Here is a 26,526-nt window from a genome sequence, read left to right on the forward strand (position 1 = left end):
GGATAAAACTGATCAGTTCTTTCCCGGTATTGAGCCCCTAGGACGGAACTCAATAGCGAAAAGAAAAACGCTAGTGTGAAAGTACCAAAACCCAGCAAACAATGCTAGAGAACTGTCATATTCCACAACCGCCACTAGGTGGAGCCTTTAAAATGCTTTCCCAATCCCATATCGATGAAATAGGTATTCCCGGCTCCCCCTATTGTTCCACGCGTTTGCTGCCTGTGTTCCCGCCCCCTCCAGTGGATAGGCGGGCGGCTGTTCCTGTCTATCTCCCAGGGATGCCGCTGATGCCGCTCGGGGCTGGCACAGTGTACTCAGCTCCCGGTAGGGCAGCCGCTGGCAGCGCAGCACGACGTGTCACTCCGCCACCCCGCCAGCTAGAGTGAAGAGGCCGGCAGCGCCCTCATCTACACCCCCAGCGAGCGGCACCCGGAGCCCTCTCCCCGGGGTAGGCAGGAGGTGCAGGGGGGAGAGGAGCTGAGCTCGGGCCGGACTCGCCATGGATCTGTCTCCAGGAGGCGACTCGTTATCCAGCGGACATGACTTGTTCCAGAGCTTCCAGGACTCCGAGGAGCTGGACTCTCCCTGTACCGGGGGAGGGGGGATGCTGGAGCGGATCCTGATGGAGTCGGTGTGTCAGCAGCAGGGCTGGCTGCGGGTCTACGGTGAGTACCGGGGTGGAACTACAGCTCCCAGAGTGCACAGTGTCAGCTGCGACCTGTGGTCCTCACCCTGCTTGTGCCATGACTGAACCGATCATGTCGTACGATGTGATTGTCCTGTGATTCAAGGCATGCATTAGTCTGTTCTGTTCATAGACTTGTCACTTTATGTGAGGACAGGATTGTGGCGTCTTGTAGATGTGCCATGGATGATGGTGGCGTCTTGTAGATGTGCCATGGATGATGGTGGCGTCTTGTAGATGTGCCATGGATGATGGTGGCGTCTTGTAGATGTGCCATGGATGATGGTGCGCCATGGCATGGATTAAAGTGCCATGGGTTGCGGCGCTGTCTATGGGGCCATGGATGGCAAGTTTAGAAAAAAACAGCACCACCCTTGTCCACGGGTTGTGTCTGGTTGGCTTGGCTCCTTTTGTTGTCAGTGGGGCAGAGCTCCAATATTGCACACAACCTGTGGACAAGGGTGGTGCTGTTTTTTTTAATTCTGGACAATCCCTTTAACGTTGGCGGCAATTGGGAGCCCTTCATCTTGCACTTCTGAGATTGGAAAAGATCATGGGGGGGCTTCTACAAATAGGTTGTTTATGTCTGGGCTGACCCTGATTTTTGATGGTCCCGTCCATAACGATGCCACCTCGTGTGACCATGAAGGAGCAATTCAAGTCATGTCATTATATTAAACTGGATGGAAATGCCAAAATAGAGGACAGGGCGACTTGGTGGCACTTGAGGTGCCATGTCATGTAAAGGGGCGTGATCCTGGGGTCCATAGAGGCTGCAGATCCCAAAAGGGAGAAGAAGGGGCAATGATCCCAGTGTGGGTAGAAAGCTGATCTCCTCAATTGGACATGGCTCCATGGGTGCCACGTGTGGTGCCAGGCATTGGATCATAGCCCATCCCAAAGCAATAATTTGGGCTTTCATGATCTTCCAGCATCCAATCCAAATTGCTTCAGTTTGCCTGTATTCCATCCATGAGAAGTCTCTGCAGTCATTGACATGGTGCACCAGCCTTCTGCCACCATCTGTGAACTCTTCCAGCGTTGGTCCCACCAGTCCTCAGATTGTGCTGATCCATAAAAGTCCTGTCCGCCCATGTTACAGCTGAACCCTCAGCACGCCCCTCTCCGATTCCATCTTCATCTGCTATCGGAGGATTCTTTAGGTCACTGAGCGTTTATTAAGAGCAGATCCTGCGCCCGGTATTGTCCTAGAACCCCCTTTATTTCCATCTGGCCACAACGTGCGGGTTATTAAGTGCACATGTCTTGGCACTTCTTATGTTCAAGCAATTGCCAGATTAATTTTTCTGGAAATGGCAACATTTTGCGGCCGTTCTAATGTCAGAAAACCGCTTGTGTTTCCTCCAAAACCATCAAACTACGGCTATATTTAGCTGCAAGTCCAGAAGAAGAATGGGAATGGTGCAGAGACCTTGACAAGGTCATGAAGTCTTCCTTTGTCTACTTCTGAAGTCTTATCTGTGGTTTCTGCTTAGTTTTGCTATGCTTGTGCTCCCTGTGAGGCACGGCTGAGAGGTGTTGGTTGTCACTTGCTGGGATTGGAGGTATGAGACCGAATGCTTGTTATTGGGGGGGGGGGGGGGCTAAAGGTCAGCAGTGGAACCACGGTCCATGTGTGTCTTATGTTCCTGAGATGTTATGGTGCTCAGATGCATCCTCAAATGTTCCTGGTGCTTGCCGTTCTTCTCTCCCCATGAGAAGACCACGCTGATAGGATCGAGCAGCACCTTCTTAGAACATCTGCTTTCAGATATGTAAGAACATAACGTTAGTTGGAAGCTCTGGATTTAGGACTCTCACCGGTGCCCTGAAGGAAGCGTACCCTATGAAAGACTGGACCTCTTTAGCAGCTATGAGCATCTACATAAGTGCACAAAACCGGATAGATTTCAGTAGACTTTGGGAATTCTGTTACTTGGGATAAGGCCGGGGTCACATCACCGTTTTTAGTTTTCCATTGTTCTGATCCTTCAGAAGAACAGAAAAATAAAGAACAAAACGGATCCTGTATTTTAAGCATCTGCCCCGTTTAGCCTTTTCTCCCTGCGATCCGTTATTTTAGATGGATTAAAGGGGTTATCTAATCCCTATAATGACCCCCAGAATGTCCAGGCCCCTCTTGTAGAGCATACTTTCCTGCTCCGCGTCCCTGATGATTCCGTCAAATAGCAGGCCACGATGGGGGACGAGCCTCCCTAGCGTCACCGGCTATGCTCGGGTCACTGTCGCGGCCTGCTGGAGTAAAGAAGAACTGGCTGAGTTGCCCATAGCAACCAATCAGATTCCACCTTTCATTTTTGACAGCTCCTTTGGAAAATAAAAGGTGGAATCTGATTGGTTGCTTTGGGCAACTCAGCCAGTTCTACTTTACTCCAGTTTGATAAATCTCCCCCACTGTGCGGATTTTCGTGCAGAAAAACGGCAGCGTAATACAGTGTATGACATTAGACAAACCTCATGTAGACTTTGCTTTTTTAGGTGCAGAAATTGCTCTGCCGTGTGGATTTTGAAACACGCAGCATGTGAATCGTTGTTACATTTTTTTTCTTTTTTGTGCGGGTTTCACCCTTGTCAATGGAAGGGTGAGATCTTCGTAAAATCCACATCAAATCCGCACCAAAACCGCATAACGCAGATTTATGTGCGTTGTTTTGGAGCAGATTTCGTGCCGTTTTTTGCACTTCTGCGCAGGTACCATTAGGGTGCCTTCACACGCTGTTGATTATAATTTTATTTTATTTTTGCAGAATTTTACGCAACTGAAAATCCGTTCCATTAATTTTGAATGAGGTGGAAAATTCTGCAACCCAATCTGCAGAGTGTGAAGGGATCCTTAGGGTAACTGCACATGCTGCATATTTGTATGTAGTAAATCCACATGAAAACAACCAAAAGTGATGAAAAAGCACATTTATCATGTTTTTGTGTGTTTTTTGTTGCAGACTTTGTTTGATAATCCCATCGGAGTCTATGGGGAAAACCAGTATAAATCGCACAAACGACATGCTGCGGACTGTAAAATCCGCCCAGCAGGTCCGTTTCTGCGCCTACAGAATACACAGCGCGTACAGGAGGTTTGTCGAATCTCATTCACTTTGCTGATTCGCTGCGGTTTTTGTGCACCTTTAAAATCCACGTGGTAAAAAAACGGACGTAATCTGCAACGTGCGCATATACCCATATAGTTTTATTTACTTTCCATGACCTGAAGATAATTCCCATTATTTAGTGATCCAATATCCGGATGCAGCGGAGGTATAGATTGCCCGGAATGCTGTGCGGAGCGTCCACCTGCGGGGTTGCTCCTGGTCTGCCTTCTGCCCTGTACGGTGTTCTTATCATAAACCCGCCATTATCAATACGTGTTTAGTTTGCCAGTGTAAATGTTGTCGGCGTCTGCGGTGTATCACATGTTACATGGATGGTGAACTCTGATCCCGGGCCGTCTCTTTACTGACATGAGCTCAATGTCAATACGTTCTCCTGGGTAAACTTTATGTTCGCCCGTCGTCTGTCTCTTCGGGCGAGTTCAAGTACTGGTGCCGCGTCTTCAGTTCCCAAGACTCAGATGGGGAGACTTTAGGGGATATGCGCATAAAAATCTGCGACTTAATACCGTACCAGCGAAGCAGATGAGATTTAACGTTCATGGTGCTTACATTTTCCATGTGGAAATTGAGCCGCGGTGTGGATTTTGAAATCCGCAGCTTGGCAATTTTCTGGGCATATTGCACCCTTTTCGCAATGCAAAGGGTGAGATCCAGCGCAAAGCCGCAACAAAATCCCCACGTAAGACCTTTGTATTTGGTGCGGAAACGCAGGGAAAATCTTTGCGCATATCTTAGGCTTGTTTCACACTTGCATGAAACAGGTCCGGAAGGCTTTCCTCCCGGCTCCATTCACTATAATGGGGGCCGGCGGAGATCCAACCCCAACCTGGCAAATATGCCAAGGAGCGGCCGCACTACTGCACGCAGTAGTTCTCATCCGGCCTCTCCTCAGCATATTTTCCAGGTTGCGGTTGGATCTCCGCTGGCCCCCATTATAGTGAATGAAGCCGGCAGTTCTCGGTAAAGACTGATCCGACAGGCTGTTCCCGGCCAGAAAAACCTTCCGGACCTGTTTCATGCAAGTGTGAAGCAAGCCTTAGGGTACTTTCACGCTAGTGTTAAACTTTTCCGGTATTGAGTTCCGTCCTAGGGGCTCAATATCAATACCGGAAAAAAATTGTTATTGCAGCAGACCCCCAGCTGTAAGGCAGATGCCCCCCCACCCTCAAAACACCCTCGTCTGTGGGCTATATTGTTATAATTGGAACCTGTTACTACAGCATCCCTTCTTAGGCTCTGTACGTTAGACCTGTATTAGCTATATGGGCGGCACTGCACGCAGTCCACCGCGCTCCGCTGCGCAGGAACATCTCAGGTGGGTTCAGGGTGGCTCTACGTTGATGGCTACATTGGGTAGTGACGGCCATGGCACACAGCTGGTTAATAATCCTGCCCAGCCTCGGATTATGACAGCCTGTCTCAGACGGGGACGATGGGAGTGTTTGCACAATGAAGTCAGTGGCTGGAGAAGACTATGTAAAGCGTAATCAAATGCTCTCAAATTGTCCATGACGTGGAGAGAGCTGAAAAAAAACACCTTCTCATCGCGGCAAACACGGCGGCATCCAATACACGGGTGTAATATGTTTTAGAAATTCTGGTGTCACCGAGTGGAAGATTTCCAGATGCCGAATGTGAGTGATAGTTGTGATTCCTTAGGCCTTAGTGCGCACTCTGTATCAGGCAGCATGCACACAGCCACGTCCGTATCTGCAAACAACAGATCCGCAAAATACAGATGCCGTTAAAAAAATGTAGTCCGTGTTTTGTGAAAGAAGGTGATACAGCCAGGCCGCTTCAGGCCCATTCACATCTTGAGGATATCGACTGCATTTCAATAGAAATTTGATCGCAATCCACCTTCAATACAAGTGAATGGGGTTTTCTGTAACCGTGTAAACATGTGTTGGAAAAACAATCATTGCGCATTTTTGTCCATGTTGGGTAAGGCCTTTGTCCGTGTTTTACCCACGGATCCACTGTGAAGGATCCATTGTTGGTCCGTGTGACATTCATATTCCATATGCACCGCTAGGCAGAAAAGGGGATTTCCTGAGCATCTCCTACCAGTGCTCCGTGAAAACCTCTGACGACACTGATGCCATCCGTATTCTGTCACTGACCCATAGACTGCAGTGGAGATGTTCGGTCCCCATCACGAACCAAAGTAGCCCATGTGGTTTTTCCGCTGCCCTGCGGTCGGTGTCAAAAGAAGGATGTGTGAACAAACACATTCAAATCAATGGATCCGTGTGTCGGCCGTGGGGAACAAAGATCGCACGCATCCGTGATTTACTGATGTGCGAATAGGGCCTTAGAAAACATCCGTGAGAAGAATGAGCCGGGTGCATATTCTGCCCGGGAAGACGTAGATTTGGCTAATTAAATGGGGCTAATCCTCGTCCAGATCCGCCGGTGTCAGCGTCCAGATTTTTGCCATGGATCCTCTTGCAAACAGCATTGAAATAAGGCCTCATGCACACGATCGTGCCGTTTTTTGCGGTCCGCGAGCCGCAAAAACCGCAATCCGCCTGTGTTGCCTTCTGCAATTTGCGGAATGGAACGGACGTGTTATATTTTTTTAGCGGGGCCGCGGAACGGAGCCACGGATGCGGACAGCACACGGAGTGCTGTCCCATCTTTTGCGGCCCCATTGAAGTGAAAGGGTCCACATCCGAGCCGCCAAAACGGTTCAGGTTAACGAAGAATCGCGTTATGGATTCTAAATTTCGTTATGGTCCGTGGTAGCGGAATCCATAACGCGATTCTTCGATAACCCGACACAAGTTCGCTCAACACTGACTGTGAGCCAAAACCAGGTGCTTGTCAAGAACACACAAGAGGTAGAAATCTTTACATTGTACTATTTAAAGGGGTTGTCTCACTTCAGCAACTGGCATTTATCATGTAGAGAAAGTTAATACAAGGCACTTTACTAATGTACTGTGATTGTCCATATTGCCTCCTTTGCTGGCTGGATTCATTCTTCCATCACATTATACACGCCTCGTTTCCATGGTTACGACCACCCTGTAATCGCACTTCGGTTGCCGTTCTTACACGCTATAGGAAAAAGCACCGACCTGTGTGCTCTCCTACGGTCATGGCCATATATTGTGCAAGGGATGGAAAATGAATCCAGCCAGCAAAGGAGGCAATATGGACAATCACAGTACATTAGTAAGTGCCTTGTATTAACTTTCTCTATATGATAAATGCCACTTGCTGAAGTGACACAACCCCTTTAAGTTCCACTCCTGGTTTTGGCGCACAATCGCTAATGGCAATCCCTGACCAAACACTGACCGTGTGAATACGGCCTTACAGGTTGACCGGTGCAGTACTTCCATGCAGTCATCTCATTCTCATGGGTAGTCGGTTGGATTTGCACTACTTGGCTGTAAACTATCCGGCTTTACCAGAATTTGCGTGCTTTTTTTTTTTTCCATGTAAGAAATTCCAACAATATTTGTTAAAACTGAGTCTTAAAGGGATAATCCGTGATCCTGTGCAGCCGGGACTTTCGGGATCATGTGTCGCACTTTAGCGAGAGATGCAGCTTGTAGTCCCACAGGCTGGGATCATGTACCGAATGTACGACACCTGAGCCTGAAAGTGCCGCCCGAACAGAATCGCGCAGCAGACGAATTTATGAGATGTGTTTGCAAATTTTTATAATTTTTATTTTTTTGTGCGTTTTTTCTAAAAGAGACAAAAAAAATAGTTTTTCCATGCATGAAGAAATCCATCCTTAGGGCTCATACACACGGCCGTACTTTTTGGTCCGCGTTTTTTGCGGATCGGATGTGGACCCATTGATTTCAGTGGATCTCCTGGGTGCGCTGTCCGCATTCACACCTCTGTTCCGTGGCCACGCAAGAAGAAAAAAATAAATACAATATATCCTATTCTTGTCCGTTTTGTGAACAAGGATGCACACGGCTGGGATCTGTGTTTTGCGGATCCGCGATTTGCGAACCGCAGAACGGATGTGGTCTTGTACCTGAGCCCTTACTGAGCGGTGGCCGACACCTGATGTTCTTTCGAATGATCACACTGAATTAGGCCAACATTCTGCACACGATGGCAGACCCGCAGTTCACCCCTGGTTGACTGGCCCTCTCCCCGCCAGCTGGCGTTCTTCCACCAGCGGATTTCAGCGAGACGTTCATTGAGGTTTTGATAATGAATCCTAGTATCTGCTCAGATTATACGCTCTTCCAGCAGAACAGATAAAAAAAAGCTTCTTGTTTGATCTGTCCTTTTTAGTCCATTGAACAAATTCGGCGAAATTTTTAAAAAAAATTTCTCTTTTTTTTCTGTTTTACAAGAGCGTGTCTTCTAAACGGTTTTAGCACAAGAAGCAGTGGTTACTATAGAAACAGTAATGAAAAAGCAGCAACAGATTGCATGGCTGGTACCTATATCCCTCGCATTTGGGTATTTTGCCGCTTGATGCCGTTATCCTGTGCCGTCCATGGGGTCATTTTAAGTCCTGAATGGGAATGTGCCGCCACCTTCACTGGGAATGAATGGGGCTCTTTATAGCAAGCTGGATTCTGCAGATGCATTGCTAAAGAGATGGCTGGGAGAGCGTGGAGGGGGATGTCTGAGATGTGCAAGTCTCGTTAGCGGTGGAATAATAAACAGAAGCTATGCCGAAAATGCTAAATAACCTTAAAGGGCATCTGTCGGCAGATTTTACCTATGACACTGGCTGACCTGTTACATGTGCGCTTGGCAGTTGAAGACATCTGTGTTGGTCCCATGTTCATATACAGTCATGTGAAAAAATTAGGACACCCTTTGAAAGCATGTGGTTTTTTGTAACATTTTTAATAAAAGGTTATTTCATCTCCGTTTCAACAATACAGAGAGATTAAAGTAATCCAACTAAACAAAGAAAACTGAAGAAAAGTCTTTTCAAGATCTTCTGTAAATGTCATTCTACAAAAATGCCTATTCTAACTGAGGAAAAAGATAGGACACCCTTGCCCCTAATAGCGAGTGTTACCTCCTTTGGCTGAAATAACTGCAGTGAGACGGTTCTTGTAGCCATCTACCAGTCTTCGACATCGGTCTGAGGAAATTTTACCCCACTCCTCAATGCAGAACTTTTTCAGCTGTGAGATGTTTGAGGGGTTTCTTGCACGTACAGCCCTTTTCAAGTCACCCCACAGCATCTCAATGGGATTCAAATCTGGACTTTGACTTGGCCATTCCAGGACTCTCCATTTCTTCTTTTTCAGCCAATCTTTGGTTGATTTACTAGTATGTTTTGGGTCATTGTCATGTTGCATGGTCCAGTTCCGCTTCAGCTTTAATTTTCTAACTGATGGTCTCACATGTTCTTCAAGCACCTTCTGATACACAGTAGAATTCATCGTGGATTCTATGATGGTGAGCTGACCAGGTCCTGCTGCAGCAAAGCAGCCCCAAACCATGACACTTCCACCTCCATGCTTCACAGTTGGTATGAGGTTCTTTTCTTGGAATGCTGTGTTTGGTTTACGCCAAACATGTCCTCTGCTGTTGTGTCCAAATAATTCAATTTTGGACTCATCTGTCCAAAGAACATTATTCCAGAAGTCCTGGTCTTTGTCAACTTTATCTCTGGCAAATGTCAGTCTGGCCTCGATGTTTCTCTTGGAAAGCAAAGGTTTCCTCCTTGCACACCTCCCATGCAAGTTAAACTTGTACAGTCTCTTTCTGATTGTAGAGGCATGTACTTCTACATCAACAGTAGCCAGAGCCTGCTGTAGTTCTCGAGATGACACTTTAGGGTTTTTGGAGACCTCTTTTAGCATCTTGCGGTCTGCTCTTGGGGTGAACTTGCTGGGGCGACCAGTCCTGGGCATGTTGGCAGTTGTTTTGAAAGCCCTCCACTTGTAGACTATCTTCCGGACAGTGGAATGGCTGATTTCAAAATCTTTTGAGATCTTTTTAAATCCCTTCCCAGACTCATAGGCTGCTACAATCTTTTTTCTGAAGTCCTCTGACAGCTCTTTTGCTCTCACCATGGTGCTCACTCTCACTTCAACAGTCAGGAGCACACCAAACTAAATGTCTGAGGTTTAAATAGGGCAAGCCTCATTCAACATGCAGAGTAACGATCTACTAATTATGTGCACCTGGTGTGATATACCTGTGTGAGATCTGAGCCAATTTAAGAGGGAATACATGTGAGGGTGTCCTATCTTTTTCCTCAGTTAGAATAGGCATTTTTGTAGAATGACATTTACAGAAGATCTTGAAAAGACTTTTCTTCAGTTTTCTTTGTTTAGTTGGATTACTTTAATCTCTCTGTATTGTTGAAACGGAGATGAAATAACCTTTTATTAAAAATGTTACAAAAAACCACATGCTTTCAAAGGGTGTCCTAATTTTTTCACATGACTGTATAGCCGCATTGCTGAGAAAAATGATGTTTTAATATATGCAAATGAGCCTTTAGGAGCAACGGGGGCGTTACCATTACACCTAGAGGCTCTGCTCTCTGCAACTTCTGCGCCTAGCCCTGCTCATCAAAGTGCAGAGGGTTCGGCAGTTGCAGAGAGAGCAGATCCTCTAGGTGTAATGGCAACGCCCCCATTGCTCCTAGAGGCTCATTTGCATATATTAGCATAATTTTCGCAGCAATGCGGACACTTATTAACATGGGACCAACACAGACGCCTTCAGCTGGCTGACCTGTTACATGTGAGCTTGGCAGCTGAAGACATCTGTGTTGGTCCCATGTTCATATATAGCTGCATTGCTGAGAAAAATGATGTTTTAATATATGCAAATGAGCCTCTAGGAGCAACGGGGGCGTTACCATTACTCCTAGAGACTCTGCTCTTTCTGCAACTGCCGCGCCCCCAACACTTGAAGTAAATCAAGGCCAGGCATGATGACGTTTACACTGCCTGGCCCCGTCAATCCAAGTGCAGAGGGCACGGCAATTGCTGAGAGCAGAGCTTCTAGGTGTAATGGTAACGCCCCTGTTGCTCCTAGAGGCTCATTTGCATATAATAAAACATAATTTTTCTCAGCAATGCGGACACGTATGAACATGGGATCAACACAGATATCTTCAGCTGCCAAGCGCACATGTAACAGGTCAGCCGGTGTCAGAGGTACGAAACTGCTGACAGATGCCCTTTAAGATTGTGACTACAATTTGAGACACAGAAAGATAGGATATAAGGCTGGGTTCACTTCTGCAGCAAAGGTTTCGTCAGGTTTCTCAGATTCCGGCAAAAAAAAAAGGTGAAATATGACAATATTTTGTCAATGCCAGTATTCATGGCAGAAACCTGACTCAGGCATCTGAGATGTCCCAGATATGCCAGTCCCAATGATTGCGGTATTCTCTTCCTATGTCGCTCTAATGGATGTTGGGGGTTCCTGACTCTCCCCTGAGAAATGATGTCGGGATAGAGAGGGATTGGGCAAAATTAACATATTCACCCAATCCCTTTGTTCTCCTGGGAGCCAGTGGCGCCATTGGCCTTCTCCTGTAGAGTAGAAGTACATGTTCGTACGAGCTGAACGTCCGTTTTTGCCCTTTTTCATTTCATAGACACTTCTTTGTTGAGATGAGGACCCGGATTTTGGATCTGTGAAGCATCCCGACAGCGGATTGAACAGATCCCTGTGCTGTAAGATTGGGCCCATAAACCCGTGGTCTCATCCGAAATTCTTGTGTGGACGAGCCTTTTTTTCTTTTCTTGGTTTAACCACAGATGTCATCGTACCCCGTGTGCAAAATGTCCGAAGCATGGCCGATAATGTCATGTGTTTTCTTTGTGTATAGAATTATATGTAAAAATATATCATTTTCGCTAACTTTTTCAGGTGAGAAAAAAAACCCTGTTTTTTGGAGGCAGGAAATGCCCATTGCGATTAGTAATCATGACCGATATGGTTGCCATGGGAACTGCAAATGACACTTTGCGGGTTAGAATGAAAATTCGGCAACAGTCTGGATTTCACTGCAGATTATGATTTTATTTTGATAATTAAATTATACATTATTTATAATTAAATTTTTTATATTTTTCCCTCCACGTGCTTCCCTCCGAATATTCATCTTATGAGCGTCGTTCTGGCAGGATCCAAATTAATAAGAAACGAAAGGGGTAATTTATCAATAGGTTTGCGCCAGTTTTCCTGCGTTCAAAAGACCCACATTTTTGCACAAGCCATTTTTTTTTCTTCTTCTAACATTTGCAACCTTTAGCGATGCTCCGAATCGTGTAAATTATTATACAAATCTCCGCTATCTCATAGCTGGAGTAGATTTAATTTCCTGACCCACAGAATGGCAAAAGGCGTGCCAAAGTGGCATCTGCATCTCATACCAGCGCTCATGGGGTTTACACCCGTCAAACTAAATCACCCCCCCCCCCCAAAGTGTTGTAGTCTTGTTATACGGCAAGAATTCAGTAAACTTTTCGGGCGTTTAGGGATCGGTCAAATCGTCGCATCTTATATTTTTTTTATTTTTTAACAATTGTATCACTATATATTCTTGGATGGGACGAACTGCAGTACCAGACACAACCACTATGGTAAGTACGGCGCTGTGCCAGGTAAACAATGAAGGGGGCACAATGGTTGCGGACAGCTGTAGGCCCCTTCACTCAGCTGATCACTGGGGGTGTCGGGAGATGGATAGGCCATCAGCATCAACGTAATAGCCCATTAAAGCTAAAATTGGGTGGTTGCCTGTACAACTGGTTTCCATGCGTAGATACCATATACCTTGACCAGGCATGCTCAACCTGCGGCTCTCCAGCTGTTGCAAAACTCCAACTCCCACCATGCCCTGCTGTAGGCTGTGCGGGCATGCTGGGAGTTGTAGTTTTGCAACAGTTGGAGACATCGAGAAGAATCTGGGTAGGCATATGAAGGATCAAAAATGGGATTTAGTGTCCTCTCAATTAGCATGCACACAGCCGTAGTTTAGGTCCACATCTGATCTGTATTTTTTGTGGATCGGATGGGGCCATATGTCCGTTTTGTGGACAAGGGTAGGACTTTTCTACAGGCATAAAAAAAAAAATTGTGGCGTAAATCTATGTTTTGCGGATCCGTGATTTGTGGACCGCAAAACGCTTATGGCCGTGTACATGAGCTCTAAGAGTATTCCAGTTTCAGCAAATCATTTTATCGTACTGTATATTGTATTCCGTCAGTATCAATCTTTAAGGTCCAATCAGACATGTCATCCATATGAAGAGTGAAGACAGCCCTGCCGTCTCATACATGTGAACGGGTTTCCACAACCCCATTAACATGTAACGGAAAATTTCCAGGTGGATTTTTGGAGCCACCACGGAATAAATCCTCAGTAAAAGTAAGTAGCATGCTCCTCATTTCGATCTGGAAAGCCGAGGATTAGCCCCACTGAATAATTATTGGGCTAATCCTTGCACCCACGGCTGAAATCCGAGTGTAATCCAATCTTCTAGTAAAATAGGGTGTCGGATCCAATATGCAAATCTATTACGTAAGAACGTTACAAGGACGCAGCGCTGTTAAAGGACATCTGTCAGCAGATTGGTCCCTATGACCCTGGCTGACCTGTTACATGTGCGCTTGTCAGCTGAAGGCATCTGTGTTGGTCCCATGTTCATATGTGTCCGCATTGCTGAGAAAAACTATGCTTTACTATATGCAAATGAGCCTCTAGGAGCAACGGGGGCGTTACCATTACACCTAGAGGATCTGCTCTCTCTGCAACTGCCGCACCCTCTGCACTTTGATGAGCAGGGCCAGGCGTGATGATTTTTTTTTTCCACTGTCTGGCCCTGTCAGTCTAAGTGCAGAAGTTGCAGAGAGCAGAGCCTCTAGGTGTAATGGTAACGCCCCCATTGCTCCTAAAGGCTAATTTGCATATATTAAAACATCATTTTCTCAGCAACGCGGGCACATATGAACATGGGACCAACACAGATGCCTTCAGCTGCCAAGTGCACATGTAACAAGTCAGCCAGTGTCATAGGTACAAAACTGCTGACAGATGCCCTTTAGATTTTAAGGCCCCATTCACACAACCGTGTTTTGGTCCGCATCCGATCCACATATTTTGCGCATCACACACGGACCCATTCATTTCTAAGGGTCCACAAAATAGCCCCCAAAACGCACAGCACAGCATGTGCTATCCCGCATCCGTATGTCCGTTCCGCAGTCTCGCAAAAAAGATAACCTGTTCTATTCTTGTCCATTTTGCGAACAAGGACAGGCGATATTACAATGTGTCAGCAAAAAAAACAGATGCAACACGGACGTCATCTTATTTTTGAAAACCGCAAAATACGTACGCTTGTGTGAATGATGGGGCTCATGCACATGACCACATTTTGCGGAACAGAACAGCCGGCCCTTACTGTGGGCAATAACGGGACACTGAAAAGAAATACCTTTGTGTTCATGAGCCCTAATAGTTGTTTTATATACAGATTTCTATATGTGCCCGAGTTATATAGTAAAAAAACATCCCAGTGCCCCTCCTTGACATATGCCATCTGTCTGATAAAGGCTTGCCGATCATTTGAGCGGTATACAAGGGCGTGTTGTCTTTTTACAGTGTGTTTTGCCCTTTAGTGTTTAGATTGGCATAAAACCCGGTGTACCAGCGTTCGGCGGTGCTCTTATTACTCAGTGCGCACAGGAACGTTCCCACAGTCGGAGCAGTGTAATAGTTTCCAGCCAGCAGTGTGGGCAGCTTCCAAATGTTTCTTTGTCAAGTGCAAGGAGTGGGAGCCCGGTTTGCATTGAATCGGGGCGGTCATGCTTCTCCCCTTGTCGACCCTCGCTGAGTCTTTATTTCCAAATCCCTGCTTTTTGCATCATTCTATAAAAGCAGCCACTGGCGCATTTTGAATCGATGCTGCCGGCTCAAAGGGCTCCAGAGTAAAAATACATCTTTCCTCTTGCCATATCCTGTCTTCTATCAGGAGCTATTTTCGTACCCGGTGGAATGTGAATCACACACCGCTCATGTTATGCGATGTCATGTGGTGCGTATAGAAAGAGAAAAAATGTCTGGCGAATTCTAGAGCTTTACAGATTTAATTGGAAACCTTTTGGTTCATGACTTTTTTTCTAGTGATGGTCCTGTTATAATTACTTAGGGATTTATGAGCGATTCCCCAATTGCAATTTGCTGCAGTATGAAGCACAGCCGCTATACTATGTATGGCGCTGTGCTTGGTTAGCGCCTGGAAGACTGCCGCTCTCACCAGAGCTCCGGTAAACACCACAGCTTCCTAAAACAGCTGATTGGCAGGGGTGTCGGAACTCAGACCTTGCACATGTGATATTGATGACCTAGCCTGTGGATAGGTCATCGGTATTATTTCCCAGATATCCCCTTTAAGGTCCCTTTACACTGATCATTTGAGCAGACTATTGTCGGGAAGGTGACTGCATGAAAGAACGAGCAAAATGTGGCAACCTTACACAGGCAGATTATCGCTATCGAGCAATGATCTGGGCAATCTAAAGGGTCGTTTACGTAGGGGCTTGACTATACATTTCTGTTAAGTGGAGTTGAGACCCTACACTTGCTTGGTTGGTAAAAAAACATTTTTGGTTTTGGATGGGTGAAGGGTTTCCCCCAGAATGACAGTGTAAGGTAAACTATGGTGGTAACCATCTGCAACCGCAGCCAGCAAGCTAAAAAAACTACTACTAATCTTTCTAAACCACTCTGGTTAGTAGAATCTAAGGATACCCTTAGGTGTTCACCAGAGGCCACCACAAGTCTGGATGGACTTGGAAGCTAGGGACTCAGGTTATGTCTGCTAGTAAGGTGACAGAAAACAGGTGCAAGCTCACAGGTACCAAAATATACTGGATAACCAAAAGGCAGACAAGAGAGTGGGCCTCTAGTAAGGCTCAAAACATGGAGGATAAGTTGAAGCCAAATCTGTAGACAAGAGGTTAATCAAGTTGGTACAAGGAGGACATCTAAGTAGGAATAGGGGGTGAGCCCCAAGTATGAATGGATGAACAGGAGCCAGGACGCATATGAAATCACAGGCACTGACCTAATGTTAATGTCCGATTCAATGATTCAAATTCCCGCCAAACCAATCAGTCTTTCTGATTGGCCAACCAGCCAGGGCTTTGCTGAACAGCATAACAACCGTTCATTCAGCACATGCGCCACTTCTGTTCCCCGACCCCACCACCGCATCTTCTGTCACACCAATGTGCCTGACGCCACCTCCTATCCTTACACCTTTTCTGAAGGGCTGGACGATGACTATTGATGTGTCACCAGTAATTCCAGACCTTGTACCTGAGAGAAGGAGGAGGTAGTTGGTTCCCAAGAACTGGCGATTCAGACCTCCTTTTTATGAATCAGAATATTTTGCGATGGTTGTTTTAATAGGGGAATTGGACAGGAGACTTTATATGCCTCACACTATTTGACTCTTCCCCATTTATATATCTGTAAAGAATAAATCAAGGCAACTGGACGTACTGTAGATTTCTTGAAAACGTTTCACTCGTTCTTCCAACGAGCTTTCTCAATTCTGAGTAATTCTGGGAATAAATATGTAACTGAATCCACATCTGGTAATTATACCCAGCATTGGGTCAAAGGTGTTGATTCCATTATCCTAATTGGAGTCAGTAGGTGATAAAGACTTCCCAGAAAAAGGTGTCGAGACAGCATTATACGTGGCAGACAATAGATGTCTAACCCCCCCACCTCTATTCAAGCTTGGCTTCTCCATTTTTACGTAGATGGCCTCCTTCACGCCTCGTTTGTACCAATCGGCCTCCTTATCCAAAACACGTACTTGACTGTCTTCAAAGGTGTGACCTGTTCCTTTTAGATGTAAGTACACGGCTGAATCTTGACCAGAGGTTTTGGCTCTTCTATGCTGAGCCATACGCTGATGTAGTTGTTGTTTTGTTTCGCCGATATACAGTTCTGAGCATTCCTCATTGCACTGGACTGCGTACACAATGTTGTCCATCTTGTGTTTAGGCGTTGGGTCTTTGGGGTGAACCAGTTGTTGCCTCAGTGGGTATAATTACCAGATGTGGATTCAGTTACATATTTATTCCCAGAATTTTTGTACAATCACTCAGAATTGAGAAAGCTCGTTGGAAGAACGAGTGAAACGTTTTCAAGAAATCTACAGTACGTCCAGTTGCCTTGATTTATTCTTTACAGATATTTACCATGACCTGGATAAATGAGAACCTTCACAGAAATCTTTCCCATTATGTATTAAATCTTCTACGTATATTTTCAGGGAACACTGCCCACAGTACCGATGAATAATTTCCATTAAACACAAATGTTGCACGCCTCCGGTTGGATAAAAGCGTTTTGTTGACGGCTGTTCCTTTAGGAACCTATTGAGAGGGCCACATAAAAAGCACCCAGATAAATTGTTCCTTTGAAACAGATTTGAAGCTATCCTTGAGCCAAAGCAGGCTTGAATGCCGACCCAAAAAACAGGAAAAAAGTCTAGGACTTCTAGAAACCATTAGCATGTCAAAGCCTTCTATTTTTCCAGCTTCTAATCAGGCTTTCTTCTTCATTGTGTACGAGAGGACGCTTTCACACAGAAGAGACATCTGTGCAAGGCTTCAACCTTTTCAAGGGGAAGGAAAGATAGACAATGCCCCCCAGCGTTAGGGACTTTGGCCGTGTCTTATAAACCCCTTTGAGGGACACAGTCGGCCTCGGCGCGCTGCTGCTCGATGCTTTGTGGTCACCAGAGGCAGCCGGAGGGTTAACAGAGCAGAGCCTTCATCAGTCAGGACCCCACGTACCGTCTGGAGGATGACTGCAAGAATATTCCCAGGATCTTCCATATTCTCTCAGCTTGTCATATCACCACGCGTTTATAATTATACTAATTGCCACAGCGGGTCATAAACGCGCCTCACGCAGAGAAATCTCGCCGCCTATCTCCGGAGTAAAGGCAGACTGAGCGGATCAAAGTGTTCTCAAGTAAAAAAAAAATTATAATTTTTGCTGTAGCATAGCATGAGCATAATGATTCCTATTTAAGTAGATATTTGGAGACTTGTCATGGGAAATAAACAGAATTTTTGGAATTCCTGTAGGAGTTGTGCAGGAAGTCATTAGCTTTACAATGCCCTTTTGAGGTTTCGAAAAATGCTAAAAAAAAATAAATAAATATCCATGGCTGTCAGCGCTGTCACGGAGAAGAGGCTTGCGCTATGAAGCCCGTTTACAGGATACGGCCATCATCCACTGTCTTTACATCATAGGGCAGTGAAGGGCAGAGCAGGCCTCAGCCTGCGTAGAGTTACCAAACAACAGCGTTCTTTCAGCTGCCAGACCAGCCAGAGGGAGCATCAAGACAACAGTGGGCATGGACCATCGGAGAGACAGTAGGGCAGAGCAGGGGAACGCTTCAGTGGCCTTAGCCGTCAGGCAGTGTGGTGGCGGGCACAAGACAATAGGGTAGCACTGTCATTGAGGTCATTGACCCATTTTTTTTTTTCAGTTCTCTACTGTAATTCATACCTAATTTGAGTATTTGTAGTCTTACAACATTGGATGCCTCATGAATAGTGTTCTAAAGCAGTGTTCCACAACTCATGTCCTAGGGGCACACCTGCAGGTCATGTTTTCAGGAGTTCCTCAGTATTGAGCAAGTGATATAATTAGTGTCAATGCATCAGGACTTACCATTCTGTGGGATATTCTCAGATAACGAGGACTGGGGTTGAGGAACACTGATCTAAAGGGTCTGAAGTTTCTACTAATCATCTCAAGGAGTCCTCCAGGAGTGTCTCCACTGTGAAGCTTGTAATGGGTTTTCCAGTGAATACAGGAGACATCTCTCTAGTTGCCATTTGGTGATGGTTTGCATTTTGTTTGTGTAGACATCAAGTAGTCATTTATATTATGCAGGCGTTCATGTGAGGAAGTGTTTTTGAGCGCATGGTTTCCATCACTCAGCTTTCTCCAATCATTTAGCGATTACGTTATGTGCACTATGTGAATGATGAGTCTGGTTGTCCAGATTGTTCTATTCTCTATTAGGTTAACATTCTGCCATTGATACCCGTGAGTGTTCTTCTGTTTGCTGTAGCTATGTACACATCTACAATCCACGTAGGTCATGAGCTCCTCACCTCCCTACTCTTGATTTTAAATTGTCTTTTTGCTTATCTACACATTGTGAATGCAGATATCTTTTTGGCTGGCAGCTGGATATACCTGTAAAAAAATAAAACCTTACATCTATTATTCCCATCATGCATGACTGCGTTGAATTCTTTAAAGGGTTTAGGCCTCCAGTTTAACAACAATTTTGCACGGGTTGAGGGATTTGAGGAAAAGATATTGACTTATCCTCAGGATAGGTCATCAGTATCAGATCTGTAAGGGTGCGACAATCGGGACCCCTGCCAATCAGCTGTTAGAGGAGGCCTTGAGCGTTGCAGCCTCTTCCTAGGCCAGTGACATCACTGTACATCGGTCACATGGCTTAGCCTGAGCTGCAGTACCAAGCACTGCCACTATTCAATGTACGGCGCTGTCCTTGGAAAGCTGCTGGGAGCGTGTGTCGCTTACCAGAGCTTTGGTGAGAACAGTGCCTCTCTGAAACGGCTGATAATCGGGGGTGCCAGGATACGGACCCCCGCTGATGTGATAATGATGACCTGCAGGACATGAATCAAGCCACAAGGGAGACTGCCCATTGTCACTTTTCAAGGGGGTGTGGGTCCCACCTCTGGGGCCAGCACCTATCTGTAGAACGTTCCCTCCGAAGTGAACCGCACATGTACAGGATGCTCTTTATTCACTATAGGAGTTCCGAAAATAGCCAAGCAAGCACTCTCTGCTATATTGCGAAGTCCCATAGAAAAGAATGGAGAGCACACCGCGCAAGCGCCACCACTGCTCCTTTCACTTCTATGGAGCTGGTTACTGCAGTGCTGCTCTCATTGAAATCAGTAGGAACAACATGGCAGTAAGCAGCCCAGTCCATTACACAATGGATACCGCCGTGTAGTTCTGGTGCCAACTTCCAGTGCCAGAGCTACGCCTGAAGAGCTGATCAGTGGGGGTGTAACGTGACGGACCCCTGCCAATCCGAAGATGGGCAATCAATAGTAAAAACTTGGACCACCCCATTTTTTGAGTCCCTGTGTTATGCTGGCCATTCACCCCACATTACAGGACTTTTGTATATTGAGGAGTGCATGATCCATAAACTACAGTATTGTCTTCTGAGTCTTCACCTTTTAGTCATTTTTAATGCCAACATTTTATGATTGTCTTAATATATCTTTATTAGCAGTCAATTTTTTATATTTTTTATTCAGCGTTCCTGAATAAATTAAATTCCTATTATAAACCCAGAGTTAAATAAGTTGTTGCTGCCAATGCTGGAAGAAGATCGCAAATTTGCTGCATACTGTATACAGTAAGCAAGTTAGCTCCCCCTAGTGGCAACTGTAACCGCAATTTTACCATTTAAATGGTTTTTCCAGAATTACATTTTATCACCTTCCCACAGAATAGATCTGCATGGAATAAAAAATAAAGTGAAAAATCACCTGCAAGTTTCTGGGGAGTTAAAATGTAAAAAATAAAATAAATTTAAGTTTTCACAATTATTGTACAGTAAAATGTCTGGACTGGTGAATATTTCTTATTTTTACCTCATTAGGTGGTGTGTTAAGTGGATTTTTTTTGTGGCCTTGATTAATCTGTACATGTTTTAAAGCCCTTTGTGAAGAGCAGTAGGAAAGAATTTCCGATCATGTGGAAAATCTTATTCATGTACCATCTATCCATCTGTAAGTCGCCGGCTGGAGATAATGTGCTGTGCGCACCGCAGGAATAATTGGGTGCAGATAAGGAATTTCCACTTGTTAGAACCTCAGCACTGAAACAACACTTTTGGCTTAGAAGAAGATGGCGTGGCAGCTCCGGGACATGATTGAATGGGAGTTGGTTGCTTCTGCTTTTCCCAGTAGCTTCTCATCGCTGTCATTTCGTAAGACCTTCAGAAAACGAAGAGAGAATCGATTCCATCATGAAAGCCTTTCTGGTAGAATTCCATCAGGGTCACTCTCTCTTTCTGTATGAGCCTTCTCTCAGACTCACAAAATCTTAATTAGCTAGACGTCTTTTATGAGGTATTAAAGGGTAACTGTCAGGTTTTCAAAAAAAATAAAATTTTTTAGCATATGTTACTGCTGCAGCAGCATTATGCATAAAGCAATCTTTAGTTCACATACTACTGTTTTTCCCTTAGTTACGGCTGTTTAAACATTTACAATATGAGGACCTTCTCAAGATGGCTCCTCTGCCAGTTCTCTGAGGCCAAAATTGCTTTCCCTCACTTCCCATACACACTTGCTGTAGCCAGCAGCTCCCTGCCAGCCAATCAGATTGGATTACTGAGAGACACGCCTCCTCACTCTGAAGCCTATTGCAGGCATGCAGTGTGAAGGACCCCCCCCCCGTCTTCCTAGCCGGAGACAGAGAAGCCATAGCAACTGTGTTTTAACTCCGGTATACATGCCTAGCTCTAATAAACTAGCAAATACAAAAAAAAAAGACAGTTACACTTTAATATATGGGCATACGGACAGCTGTGAGCGATGCTTCCTGAAACGTCAGTGCTTTGGAGATCATTAGGATGGCCGTCCTGTGTACCTGAGATTTCCGTATGGTAATGTGCATAGAAATAGTGCATCCTCTGGCTGATGGTAGCTAAAGGGCCCATTACACTGCCTGATGTATGGGCAGATTATCACCGATGAGCATTTGTGCAAACGCTATTTACCTATAATCTGCCTGTGTATAGGTGTCACTTGTTTATCTGGTAATGGGATCGGTTATGTGGACACCTCAGGGGCGTGCTGCCCATTTACCCTACATTGAAAATTCCCCCTGAGCCCTCTCTGACTTGGCTGGCCAAGTACATAACAATCTGATGCTCTCAGCATTAATTAATGCTCGGAGCATCAGGTACTTTTGAAACCTGGCCAGATGCCCTCCTGAATTTAACAGTTTTAGCGTCTTCAGTATGGTGATCGGGCAGTATTTCGTGCTGGACTGTGATATTGGGTTCTGCTGGGGCGGTATTTTGTGCTGCACGACTGTATTGGTGACCCAGCCTACTTGTGTACTTTGTGTTGCCCCGCCTTCTGTCAATTTGGATTTGTCTACAACTTGGGGCCACTTTTAAGTTCCCAATCCACGCGTGGGACATCTAAATCATCGTTTGCTGGCGGCAGATAATGCCACTCAACGGCCACCTAGCCCAGCGAACAATGATTCTGTATGGGGACGAGTGATGGCATTAGTGATCGCTCCTCCCCCTACAGTGGAGGAGATCACTCCATGTGAATGCATCAGTCTCCTCCACTGACGAGCATGCTTGTGTCGGGAAGAAACACTTCCTTACCGACAATCACTTGCTACATCGGGCCAAGTAAAAGGGGCCTTTAGACACAGTAGAAATTACCATATTACGGCCGAATGGGTTTAGAAAAAAATGTCAGGTTGTGTCTGATAATGCTTTTTACCCTTTCAAGTGAATAGGTTTGAGCTGCAATACCCAACATAGCCAATGGACCTGAGTGGCACTGTTTCTAATCTATAGTATTCATTTTATCACTAAGGCTCGGTTCATAAGTAACAGAAAATCCAGCGAAAAAATCCACTGCAGTTCTTGCTGCGCATTAATTTTGTTTTTTGCCACAGAAAAACTATTGCAAAGGGTGAAAGCCGCAGGAGAGATCCGCAGTACAATTTAAAATCTGCAATGCCGTAACGTTTCTGCTGGTTTTTTTTTTTTTTTTTTTTTTTTTTTTTTTTTTTTTTTAAATTCTCATCTGCTTTGCTGATACCGTACGCCGCCGCGTATTTGCCATGAAAAAATCTGCGACGTGGGAACCTGGCCTTAATGGGGATTTCCCCAAAATACCGAACAGTATAGATAATAAATGTATGATCTCGGGGCGCCGCACCTCTGGAAGTTCTACATATTACTGAAAAGGGCGTCCAAAGTCCCAGCCCCCCCCTCTTTCTCCCTGCAGTCTGGAGGGGCCTGACGCACGAACGCTGATGCTCCATTCAAAGTCTATTGGACTGACAAAGAAAGCAAAGTTCAGCACTCAGCTCTCTTTGTCAGTCCCATAGACTTTGAATGGAGCAACACTGCGCATGCTCAAGAAACAACAAGGAATTTGGGTACTGGTTATGGAAGACCCAGTCGTGCAGCCTCCAGTGGTCATAGATTTATCATCTTTCCTAAGGATAGAGATCCTATCCTCTGTCCTTGAATTTGTGTAGTAGCACCATGTAAACAGATGGGGCGGTCAGTGAGAACCTATTCCTGTTGTGCCTAATGTCTGATATTATGGCGCTGCTCCTCATTAGACGGTGCGCTCAGCTGTTTCTCAGGAATCTCTGTTCCTCAGGCCCCGTACAGCTTGTCAAATGTGTCCTCTTGACCCAACCTACCCTAGAAGTGATGGGAACAGACGGGAACAGCTGCCATTTCAACCTGTTTGTTTCATTGAACAGATGGGCTGTCCTGCAGTGGAAGGAAAGTATTTACACCCTGTGGCCCCGGCCTGCGAAATCCTATAATAGTGATAAAGGTGACTTTTTTTGGGTTACTAACTCACTGTCCTGCTTCTAATCTTATGCACCTAGAGAAGAAAAATACAGAATAAGAATACACATTTTCTAGTCACCCATATATTATGCATTTTCTCTTTTTTTGCTCTATAGCCTTTTCTATGTTGGACTTTTAGCATTCAGTGAACTATCTCAGTCAGGCCATCACTATGACCAGGGTGGAGCAAAGGAGTGTGACTCAGAGCATCACACTGACGAGTGCAGTGCTCTTCTGTGGGCATCCTTATCTAGGCCTATCAAGCGAACAATAGAGCTGCCATGTCGGCATCCCAATTCTACTCCTATTATTATCATGTGGATTATCTTGCAGATCACATCTTCGCTCACAGCAGCAGTAACCTGGCAATGGATTAGCGATCAGTATAGGCGTTGTATCTCTCTGTGCTGATTGCTACCGACCTGCAATATTACGCGTTTTAATTTCAGTGCCATAGCCCTGCTGAAATGAAAAAGAAAAAACAAACAAAAATGTGTTTGGTTTTTTATGATCTCAAAGAGGTTCTGTGCATTTGGGCAGATCTGCAAAGGGAAGCTTACTTACCTGCCTCCTGATGCTGGCTCTCCCACTCCTCTCCCCGTTGCATTCCCAATTTCCCAGGATGTAAAATTCTGTCTTGACGCCTCCGCAGCCATTTGCTGACCGCAGCGGTGACTTGCTCCCCTCACGTCATGTCAAATGGTCATGTGAGGCAAGGGGAGTTGGTCACCGCTGCGGCAAAACTGAGGTTTACCTTCTGGTAGCAAACGTCGAGAATCGGGTAAGTATGCTTCACTTTGCAGGTTTGCCAACCCCTTTAAAACAATACCCCTTTCTGATGGAAATGTCACGTTACCATCTCTGTAGGGCCGTCTTTTCGTCTTGTAGAATATGGGAGGGGGGGGGGGGGCAGTGGAGGTAAAGTCCTGAAAAAGAAAGTGGTATCGCGAAACAGAGGAAGTCCTACTCCCTCCTGTGCTTCAGTTTTCCACGTTTGCAGACGACGTCAAGAGATGAGTGACCGCCTCGGCGTCCTCTGGGGAGACAGCCGCACGCCATCAACGCCGCCTTTGAAGTAGATGAACGTGACCTCTTTGCATTGCAACAACCTTGGGGACAAGTCCCTTTTCTTTATAGCTGGAAATGAAGCCAATACGTACAGTTTTCGTTCTTCCCGGGCCATTTGTTTTTCCAGTATTTCTAATAAGTTGATGTTTTTGACGCCTCAGTCGATACAATGCGCTGAGTTCATATTGCAATGATCCTACAGCTAAAAAAAGACTAAAAGGAGATTGATATTTATGTGTGTAATGTAGTTTTTCTGTAATATTTTATACCATTGCTTGGCTGACGTCCTGGTTGACCTAGCAGTTCTGCTTGACGTCCGGCTGGATGTGAGATCACGGGGCTGGAAAGTGGATGACTGTCGGGTGGATTTGATCTCCTCACTCAGTGGAAACGCTGAGCTAGGTGCATAGCAGTCGTGGAGAGCGGCCGCCCATGTGTATGTAGAGGATACTGTATCTTATGTTGTTAATATACTATATTATTTTTAATGTGTATAATTTATGTATGTGAATCGTGTATTCTTCAAATGTAAAATACGTCATCAGAGGGACAAGGACATCAAGGTGCCCATTGAAATGCTCAGTCACTTGGCTTCAGTGGACGACGCCTGTGCTCCTCAATGCTAAGACCCTGTGGCACTGTGCATTAGATAACAGGGGAAGAGTGCCCACGTCTCGAAAGAATTTTATGATCCGTATTGACAGACATCAATCAATATCTGCAGCTTAATTCAGCATAATATTATATTAGAGCAACCATCCAGTCAGACGCCTACAAATGATATGTTACTCAGTAGCTATCGGGTATGATTACCTGCTATTTCCTTTCTTAAAGGGGTTTTCCGGATTCAGGGGTGAACCAGGATACAAGCTCTTCTTTATTTATAGACTACATATTAGTGGAGCATTTCCTTGCTCCGATGCTACCCTTTGTCGCGCAGCGCAAGGCTCTGTTTGTTTTGTACCGGGCTTCACATCACTATGTTGGTGGAGACTTCCGCCTAGCAGTGAGCCCGATGATGTCACCGGCACAGATGGGTGGTCTATCTGGGTACTATCTTACTTTGCATGGTACCCGCCTCCGGCAGTACTAGAGACGCCCATCTGTGCCGGTGACGTCATCGAGCTAACTGCTAGCCATCGCAACAGCAGCGGTGAGCAGGTGTAATTACAAGAAGCCGTCCAGTTCACCCGTTCATTGACGTGAATGGGGCGGTTTAGGTGTAGTTACACCTGCTCACTGCTGCTGTTCCAGTCAATGGGGCTGAGCTGCAATACCAAGCACTGCCACTATACCATGTATGGCGCTGTGCTGGGAGTCTGCATCGCTCACCAGAGCTCTGGGCTCCCTGAAACAGCTGATCGGTGGATGTGCTGGGTCTCGGACCCCCACCGATGTGATATGATGACCTATTCTGAGAATGAGTCACCATTATCTTTACCTGGATAACCCATTTAATCAAGTTAGAACTATCTCAAGACATTAGGGCAATTTTTTGTATAGTATTCGGTCAGAGACGTGTTATCATGGCTAATGATATTGCCCTCTCCTGGGACAATAGGCTGATTACTCATGGCAATTTTAACCTGTCTGCCTCTGTGTCCTGAGGGTCAGTGCTGCACGTGGGCACTTAAGACCCGTCATTGTTCTTAACCCTTATGAAGCAGCTCCTCGAATTCTATTCAGTATGTCCTGGAAACATCTTATTGTCTCTCGCAATCAATATCAATTTGTGTGTTGTCAGCGCTGCTTAGGGAACTTCAGGGCTCAATTCCTGGACAAACCATTTAGGATGGATAAAGTCTGGCCCTGTTAATTGGGTTTACGAAAGAGGGAACGTATTTATAGAAGCGATGCAGATCCAATGGAGGGTAAAGTGCAGGGACGCTCTGGGCTCTGCAGACCTATTAACCACTAACGGGCTTAAGTGGGAAACAATATGCGCTTGTCTTCGAAAATCTAGATGGAAATGATGGTGATGTCACCACCCCCATCT

General features: G+C 45.6%; 1 protein-coding gene across 3 annotated transcripts in view; it reads left to right on the forward strand.

Annotated features, from left to right (window-relative positions):
• Positions 1-261: 261 nt before the first annotated feature.
• RASAL2 (RAS protein activator like 2) overlaps positions 262-26,526 on the forward strand; it is a 281,186-nt gene continuing 254,921 nt past the window's right edge. For all 3 annotated transcript variants that reach the window (XM_044300543.1, XM_044300544.1, XM_044300545.1), the window contains exon 1: positions 262-668. In XM_044300543.1, the coding sequence (XP_044156478.1) occupies positions 503-668 (166 nt within the window). In that variant the 5' untranslated portion in view covers positions 262-502. The remainder of the gene's footprint in view (positions 669-26,526) is intronic.

This window comes from Bufo gargarizans, chromosome 7 (genome assembly GCF_014858855.1).
Source record: "Bufo gargarizans isolate SCDJY-AF-19 chromosome 7, ASM1485885v1, whole genome shotgun sequence".
In the NCBI taxonomy this organism is placed as follows: Eukaryota; Metazoa; Chordata; class Amphibia; order Anura; family Bufonidae; genus Bufo; species Bufo gargarizans.